Raw genomic sequence first — 8,856 nt, 5'->3', positions numbered from 1 at the left:
CTCTTGGCATCACTTCATACAAAAAAGACTCAGGTATATTTGCATTTATGTAAAAAGATATTCAATACAGCACTCTTTGAAGTAGAAATTTTTTTAAAAACCTGGAAATTTAAACGCCCATCAAAGAAAGACTGGTAAAATAAATGACAGCACATCTAGACAATGGCATTTCATGCACAGTATCATGTAGCCATTAAATAAGATGAGGTAGATAGATCATTGTTACGTGTACGAGCATGCATTGCAGGAGCTCCAGGATAAGTGGTTAAGAGAAGAAAGCAAGGCAAGGAATAGGCATAAATTCTAGTGAATACAAAAAAAGAGGGGAATTAGTTATGTATTCATTCATTCATATATTCATTCATTTATATGTAATGTCTCTGTAAATGCACTAGTGATTATCCCTGGGAAAAACTAGGGGTTACTGGAGGGTGGAGATCTACTTTTTACGATACACACTCTTATATTGCTTAAATTTTTCACCATAAACTTTTCAAAAACTAAAACAAAAGCTATCTGGAGGAAGTAAAGGCAAAAGCAAAGAGGAAGGGCAAAGCCTGCCTCACTGCCCACCTGACTCACTGCTTCCTGGCCACAGTCCAGCAGCCCGGGGCTGGTGTGATGGGCTCCAACTTCTGTGATTTCTCAACGTGGGAGACACTATGCTTTCTCTCGAGACGGGGGACATCAGTGACTGAGGATGGTTCAGGAAAGAGCCCCTATATCCGAAATGCAGAGCCTCTCCCCACATTCTTTAGAATTTTATCTTCATGCATTATACTTTTTATTAAGGCCCATCTCGCAGCATCTATTTCCTTTTCCCCACAAACTTTAAGAGGTCATCTCTACCTACATCCCCCATGTTCAAAGTAATTCACACGTGTTGCCAAGACTGTGGTCAAAGAAAATGTTTGTGAAGGACTTTTACTCCACATTGAGGACCAAACCACCTTGACAACAGGGGTTTTTGACAATAAACTCTGGGGAAAGGGCCCATTCATTCCTGGCCCTCCTCGCCAATTACCCAGTGAGGAGTCCTTCTGACGCCATTAGCCCTACAACAATTTAGGAAGCATTCCCAGTGTTCAGAGAACCCCTGAAATGAAATTAGACCAGTGTTTGAGCCATACCAAAGAGCCAAGACGAATAATTAAAGGGTGAATGTTTTATTCTTTAGTGTTTAATAGAATACATCACAAGTCACATAATCAATGATTCATTACTTCACACGCAGGGAGGAAAGCAATATTGAGGATTTCTGTTATACAACTGGTTGTGAACACAGAGAGAGAACCAAAATCTCTAGAGCATTTAGATGGTTGAAGAAATTCTCACTTAAAGTTTGGGCATGTCTGAAAAAACTTCCTCAGTTCTTAAAATATAAAAGGATTTTTCTTTTTCTTGGCTTTCTGTTTCATTAGAAAGCCTGATAATTGTATAATGATTTTTTCCCTTTCTCCTTCAATTTTGAGAAAATGGCTCAGTGATACGTATCACTGAGCATATAATATTTTCAACAATTTCATAATCCCAGATAACTCTGAGGGAATCTTACATTGTTTCTCAGGTAAGAGTTTTTCAGATGCCCAGAAAAATTTAAATAACGCGTAATTTGCATCTTCAAAATTAATATCCACAATGGATGTTTTAACCTTTGTCATTAAATGTCACAAATGCTGTTTGAGTGGTCATAAATGAATTGTCATCATTTGTATTCAATATCAATAGCAAAATTCACCAGCCTATAAAGTCAGAAAGACAGTTGTATAATAGTTTACATTACAATTAATGTTCACGTACCTCAAAACACATTTAGAATTAAAAAAAGAAAAAAACCTTGGAAAAAAATCACAAAATGTATAAGGTGACAAGAATTCTTGGTCAACTAGTTCAGCTTCCTACCACACGAGCTTATACTCTAATGTAAATATTCTGGTTGAATTTCTTCCATCTTAGTTTCAAGGGCCCCAGTAGAGAATAGAAATCTTCAAACATTAATACTTTTAGATGTTTATCATCCAAAACTGTGACAAAGAAAAGTTAACTTCAACATAGCATGTTTCTGGCTCTAGGAAAGCCTATTTTAGGTACTATAGCCACTGGAAACACAAGACTATTTTATTTATTTCTCAAGAGATAGATTTAGGTTATCTAAGAAAACTAATTCAGCTTTTAAATGAGTTATAATAAGGAAAAACAGAAAAAAATTCCAAAGGATTTATTTACTCTGGTAGGTTTACAATAAAATATTCAGTTTACAATTTTGAAATTTAAGTCAACTGAGTAAAGTATTTATGATTTAGATTATAAAAGAAATTCTTAAGGAATTCAATGCCTCCAGTCAATACTGTTCTAAATGCCTGCACTATCATTTATCACTTTTCATGTGGAGTACAAAAATGTTTTTGAATATTAGATTAGAATTTACCATAATTTAAAAAGTAAAAAATTATCAAAGCCTCACCTTACATGGCTTTAATGTAATAATAACATTCCATGGAAAATTCCAATAAAAATTGGAATATGTTATGAGCATGCCAGTTGCCTATTTTGTCTGAGAATTCACAGATTATGCATTTCCCCAGAAAAGCAACAGGCTCCTTATATATATATGGATCTGGTTTGAAAGAGAAGACAATTTTGTCTAGTATTATAAATTATCACTTTGCTATCAATGCAAAAACCAAATCAAACACAAGAATAAAAATCGTACTGAAAGGGAAAATATTTAAGTCCCACACATTCAAGGAATATTTTCCACAACACGTAATTTGAAAAACTAAAATGAACATGGTTCATAGTCTACATGTTTTAAAAAACAGACAATATGTCAAACACTTGGTGCAAAAGCACTGAACATGGTACCTGTTTTTTAACCACCACTGTCAACCATTCTTTTTTAAAAAGTTAAATTTGTTATTAAAATCTAATGTCACTCAGTTGTATTTATGAACCAAATGGTAATTAGAGCCATTACATATGTAAATGCATGCTACACTGAGTCAGATTAATGCAGTCATAATTTCTGAATAATTTATGACACCCTCCCAGGTTACTGAATGTCTTTGGAGAGCTTACTCAAATGGACGCTCAATATCTCATCCAAGCTCACAGATGACAACCAACACTCCAGCCCACTTTGTAGACCACTAAGGGTCCTTCTGTGGCTCAGAACACATGGTGAATAAGGGACCCAAAAGTGCAGAGGCCAAGTCATCTTATCTCAGTTATAGTATCCACCCAATGTAAAAATGAGTTTCCTACCCAGCCTTTACTTTGGGCTAAGGTAGAATTTGTCATGTATCAACTTCCAACTTTAGAGGGGACAGTCATCATAGAAAAAAGGTTGGTTTACCATCTCTAACCATTCAATTCCCAGTCCTTGAGATAATGAAAGGGGTTAGGGAGTACTGCGGGGCAGCAAGGATGTGTGGAGGAGTGAGACGTGCATGCACAAAGCTGTGAAACAGTTCAACTCAAAGTTTTACAAGATAAAACTTTTAAGACTTGGGTGGCAGAGACAAAACTTGAGCAATTTCCTGTGACTCCTGGAGCTGAGCAGATTTAACAAGGCAAATCAGAAATCTCTGAGTCTTGCCATACGTCAGTGGCTTTGATCTGTCCCAAGATGTTCTCAATTATGTGCTTTTTGTTGCACAATCTAACAGAATACCACATAGGGTGCAGAAGTCTCTGTGACACTTACTTTTGGCCAGTGAGTGACATTCCCAAATCACTTCAGGCTTGAAACAGGGGTAAGTTCTGATGTGTTACCTAGCCCGAGAATACACCCAACACATAAGCAAGTGTGACTTCCTGAATGTTTCTGCTTCCCTTACAATTACGGTCTTTGTAATTGTAAAGCTAACCTTACTTTTCTAAGCAGGCACCTCCAACAAAAGACCTCAAATCTTTCTCTTCCCCAATTAAAAAAAAAAAAAAGAATTGGTGGATTAAAAATACAGGCACCGTGGTTTATGTAGACAATTAATCGACATATTAGTATACAACTAATATCCAAGCAAAAAGTATGGGGCAAACTCAGCTTTATGTATTTTTTTCCTAACCCAATTTCCCAATAGACAAGGATATAAGAAACTCATTGAAACATGTTGCTTTAGTATATACACCATCTGATGCAAGTTACTGGGGGTAAAGACAGGAACGTTTATAGCATTAGTAAATTAATTAAAAAACTAAGTGATTCATGTAAAATGTTTATATATGGTATATACAGATTGGATCACGTGAGTCTAATAATAAAACTGTTCCAATTCTTAACATCTGTTATGGACATATAGTAAGATACAGTACAAGATTCATTTTTAAAAAGAAGAAAAAATAGCGCTAATTTAAACACTGAAAACGACTCTTACAAAATCTTTTAAAAACCTACTTCAAGAGAATGATGCTGAAACAAATGAAAAAGGACAGGCTTCTCCATCATCACAGAATATCCAAAGGAGCCTCACAGCATGAGAGACAAGGATTCATTTCCCTTCACTTACAGTGTAGATACGATATACAGTGGGGATTTATTCCATGTTAGAGTAAAGGTATAAGGCAACCAGGTCTCCTTCTGTTTCAGTTGCATTTACGTGGAACACAATTTTATTGCTCAGCTCACTTTTAAGTACTTATTTGCCTTCATTTAAAAATATTCCACTTTACAGCTGTCTACAGATGGCAGCCCTTGGCGATTCTATTCTCTGCAGCTCTGTCATTCGAAAAGATTCCACCTTAACTTCAAACAACCTGCATCAAAGTGGCATTTTTCAGGTTTGCCCAGAAGTCAACATTGGCTGGGCTTGCAGACAGTTAGGATTTTTAATAAGAGAACTTAAGTCTAAGTAACCTAAATCAACATATTTTGTTCAAGGAAATAGATTTTAAAATCAGGACTTATAATCAACAAGAAAATAAAGTTCAAAAACTAAAACCCTACTGGGTAACTCTTTGGTTAGGTTATATAAGTATCAGCAAAACAGTTAGTTCAATAAACTGCCAGGTGAGAGTAGATCTGTGATTCACCTTTACAAAATGCTTTGCATGTTTTCGTGTGCTATTTTGTTAATGTGCATGTACTCAGACGGACGGTACAAACTTCCAACTTTCAAATAATAAATGAGTATATCCGCTCCTCCCTTCCCACCCCTCCTACCCTCCTTCCTCCCTCCCCACCCCACCCCCCAAGGCTTAAGAGCTAAGGTCCTACTGACAGTCACTGCAATAATACAGGTTTTCTTAATACCCACGACGTGCATTACTACCCCGCTCCGTTCACAGTCACAGCCAGGTGACCTCCCGCAATGCTCGGCGACCTGAGCTGTCATTCTCTCTTTCCCCCTCTTGCCAATAACGGGTGCCATGTCAAGCAGTCGAACCAAGGGCTTCTGGCGGTGAGCCCAGGAGAAAGGGTGCCTCTTCAGGCAGGAGGGGAACTTTCTACAAGTATAAACCACAGGCGAAGACCTTTAAATCTGCACAGAAACCAAACGCTCCTTCATTATGCCATCACCATATTCTTCTCCTACTTCTACCTGTAACTTTTCAAAACTTTGTTCATTTATAGTCCCTGAACGGCCTCCGCGGGATCCTAATTCCAGCTCTGGAGTCTTCAATCAGCCTCCTAAAACTTCACCTTTAAAGAGGGTCAAAAGACTACGCAATAAATGACCTTTCAAAACTATTCCCACACACTGCTACCAACTCTCTCTCTTAAACCGCGAATGAGTCATCAGGGCTTGAGAAGATTTCAAGGAATCTTCTATACACTGGACAGGGTCCAGTTAGGTTCGGAACAATTCAGTCATTCCCAGGTACTAGGTGACTTTGTAGCCACACTGCCCCACTACATCCAGACTGAAGGACAATCCGGGGGAGGGGTGGTTTGAGGCCGGGGGCAGAGGAAGCATGGGGTGGAGAGGTACGTCTGGGCGCTCTCTTTTAGTGGGGTCCAGAGAAGACGAAGAAGCCGAGAGGATCTGTGGCTGCAGGTACTAAAGTGAGGGGTCAGTGGGTCTACCGCAGGTGGGGAACAGGGGAATGGGAGAACGTGGGGTGGGAGGGGAAATCTATAGCCCTTTCCCCGGCAAGAAGGAGAGGGAATGGGCGCGCTGGAGTCGCAAGAGGGTGTGGGGAGTTCACTCCCTGCAGAAGACGTACTCGGTGTAGCTGGTCCAGATCTTGTCCTCGTTCTGATCGGTGCTGCTGGCGAAGGCGCAGGTGCCCGTGGAACTGCACGCCACCATGTGGAAGCCCGACTCGGACAGCTTGTCGAAGGCCTGCTCCAGGAAGTTGAACTTGAGGTAATAGCGCGAGGTGTAGCGCTCCGGAGGCCGGTCGGGGTCCCGGCTCTCGTTCAGGGTATCCCCGAAGACCTCCTTGGCCAGCGATGTCTTGCCGCACACGGTGATGCGCGCCACTCGCCGGAACTTGGCGTCCGCCTGCGCGTCCCGCCCGATGGTGTAGGAGCCGCGGTAGCCGATGGTGATGTAGCCCGAGCGTCGGCTGCCGTCCAACGACTGGGACGGCGTGAGCAGCGGGCCGGCCGCGCCCCCCGACGGGCTGCGGCTAGCCACCTCCAGGGTGGGCGACGGCGCCCCAGCCGAGGCGCCCTCCTGCTGCTCAGGCTCCGCGTAGCCGAGCGGCAGCAGCTCGTCGCCCAGCGAGCCCTCCTTCTGCACCCCGCGCCGCGAGTGCGGCGGCGGCGGCCCGGGGCCGGGCTGCTGGGGCTCCCCGAGGCGGCGCACGAGCTCCGGCAGCTCGAAGTACTCGGCCTCGCGCTGCAGCCGGCTGCGCTCGGGGAAGTAGTCAGGCAGCACGAGCTGCAAGTCCCGCAGGTAATCCAAGATGTAGCGGAAGAGGAAGCCGTCTCGGTCTAGAAAGAAGCGGCCTTTGCTGTCCCGGGCCAGCTCCTGCGGCTGCTGCTGCGTGAACATGCGCCAGAGCAACGAGTCGGGAACCGACACCACCGTGCAGCGCCGGGTCACATACACCTGGCCCCCCACGTTAAGCTCCACGATGTCGGGAAAGAGCGGCGGCTCAGCCGAAGACGACGAGGAGCCGCTGCCGCCGCCACCACCCCCGTTGGGTAGTCCACGAGTGCTGTCCGCCAGAGCCATGGCCAGGAGGTGGCCGGGCTAGGGCAGTGGCCGAGAGCCGGGCCGCGCGCCGGATCAGCCGCCGCCGCCTTTCTCGGACGCTCGTTCAGCCCTGCGCCCCGGCCCGCCGCTGCCACCGAGAGCCGCGCGGAGCCGAGCGCACGACGCGAGCGCGCCTCTGTGCGCCCCCGCGAGCGCCGCTGCACTCCTCCCGCCTCGCCCGCGCGCTTCAGGGGAGTGCCGGGTGGCGACCAGCGCGCTGCTTAAGTAGAGCCGGGCGCCGCGGCGCGCAGAAGGCGGGGGCGGCTGCGGAGCGGCGGAGCCTCGCTCCCAGGGCGGGAGGGGGTGGTGGGGCGGGGAATCGATCTGCATCTGAAACGCTGACGCCGCGGCCGGCTGCTGGCTCCACCCCGGCTCGCGCGCCGCCGGGACACCCCGACTTCCCTACCGCCTCCTCGCCCGGTGCTCTAGCCCCTTCCCGCTCCTGCCCAACTTTCTTCCTCTTCCAAAGCGGACAGAACCTGGGCTTGGCCGCTTCGGAAGACGAACCTTCTTTGGAGGGGCAGTCACTGCGCCCCCTCTCCTCCTAACTGCAGCCGGAGACTGTGGAAGGAGCACGTGAACTTTCGGGCTCCCCCCACCCGGGGAGTGGAAGGGCCTGGCTGCCCCCGGAGACTAGCCGCTTTAAACACGCGGCTCGTCTCGTTGCTGAAAGTTCTAGAGAGAGCCCAAAAAATCTGGAGAGGCGGTGGGGCCGCCCCGGCCTGGAGGCAGCTAGATTTTGTTCGCGCGTACGAGTAGCCTCGTAAAAACCCTAGAAACAAAAAGCTAACCTCGGTATCCTGCTGTAGAACGCTCTCCCATAGTTTATTTTCTGGGTAAAAAGGCAAACTCATTAGTTGGGAGGCCTCAAAATTGGAGGAAATGGCAAAAGGGGAACTTGGGTGAGTTCAAGGAATGACTTCGGGGCGTGTTCCCCTCCCGGTGGCGGACGCGACCTTCCCCCACTCCCGCTTTTTGGCCAAGCTGAAGGGGCATGCACTGTGAGGCCTAAGGGAAAGCTACGTGTCCGCGGCCCTATCAGCCCCGGGTGAATCGCGCTATGGAACTCGGAGGGTTTGAAGATCAAATATAATTTAGAAAACCTACCTTTCAAACCCTGCGTCTTTATCCTCCCAAAGGTCCAGGCTCACCCGCGGGCCTGGGTCACTCTGTTCAGCCCTTTCCGAGTACCCTCTAGCCTAAGGGTCCTTGTACACTTGAAGGCCCGCTCTAGATCCCTTCCGGTCCTCTCCCTTCGCACTCGTATTCGCCCTTCACAATGCAGCACCCAGGTCTCCTCCGCCGCGAAAGCTTCCCTGACTTCTCAGGTGGGTGGGGCTTCGGTTGGCCCCTTCCACGTGCCCTAACGCCCAACACATTCTGACATTACGCGTCTGTGAGCGATTATCTAATCTCTGACTTTGGTAAATAGCTTCCTGAGCACTGCAGAATGAGGACGGAAGAGAGGGTAGTGAAGAATGTTTAGCAATCATCAAGTCAATGGTTATTTGTTGTGCACCAGCTATTCATTCGGCCGCGCCGGGTAGAAGAATAATGTAAGACGGAATAGGCTCCACAGAGCTTTCCGTGTAGCCTGGTAGGCAAGGGTCAGAAGTCTGAGCAGTTATCAGATCGGTTTGAAGTACAGACTGTCAATCAGTATAAATCAGGCGAGATCTTTGTCCTTGATAATAATGTTTCACCTTTTGTT

The 8,856-nt window shown here is 46.0% G+C and overlaps 1 protein-coding gene across 1 annotated transcript; it reads right to left on the bottom strand.

The window, feature by feature from the left end:
- Positions 1-1,150: 1,150 nt before the first annotated feature.
- On the bottom strand, positions 1,151-7,236 carry KCTD12 (potassium channel tetramerization domain containing 12). The gene has a single exon (XM_082675571.1). The coding sequence runs from the start codon at positions 7,122-7,124 to the stop codon at positions 6,144-6,146; it is 981 nt and encodes a 326-aa protein (XP_082531697.1). The 5' UTR covers positions 7,125-7,236; the 3' UTR covers positions 1,151-6,143.
- Between the last annotated feature and the right edge of the window lie 1,620 nt (positions 7,237-8,856).

The sequence above is a fragment of the Grampus griseus genome (assembly GCF_964374135.1).
Source record: "Grampus griseus genome assembly, chromosome: 18".
Taxonomy (NCBI): Eukaryota; Metazoa; Chordata; class Mammalia; order Artiodactyla; family Delphinidae; genus Grampus; species Grampus griseus.
The sequence above is the reverse complement of the archived record's forward strand: the minus strand, read 5'-3'. Positions and strand labels throughout refer to the sequence as shown.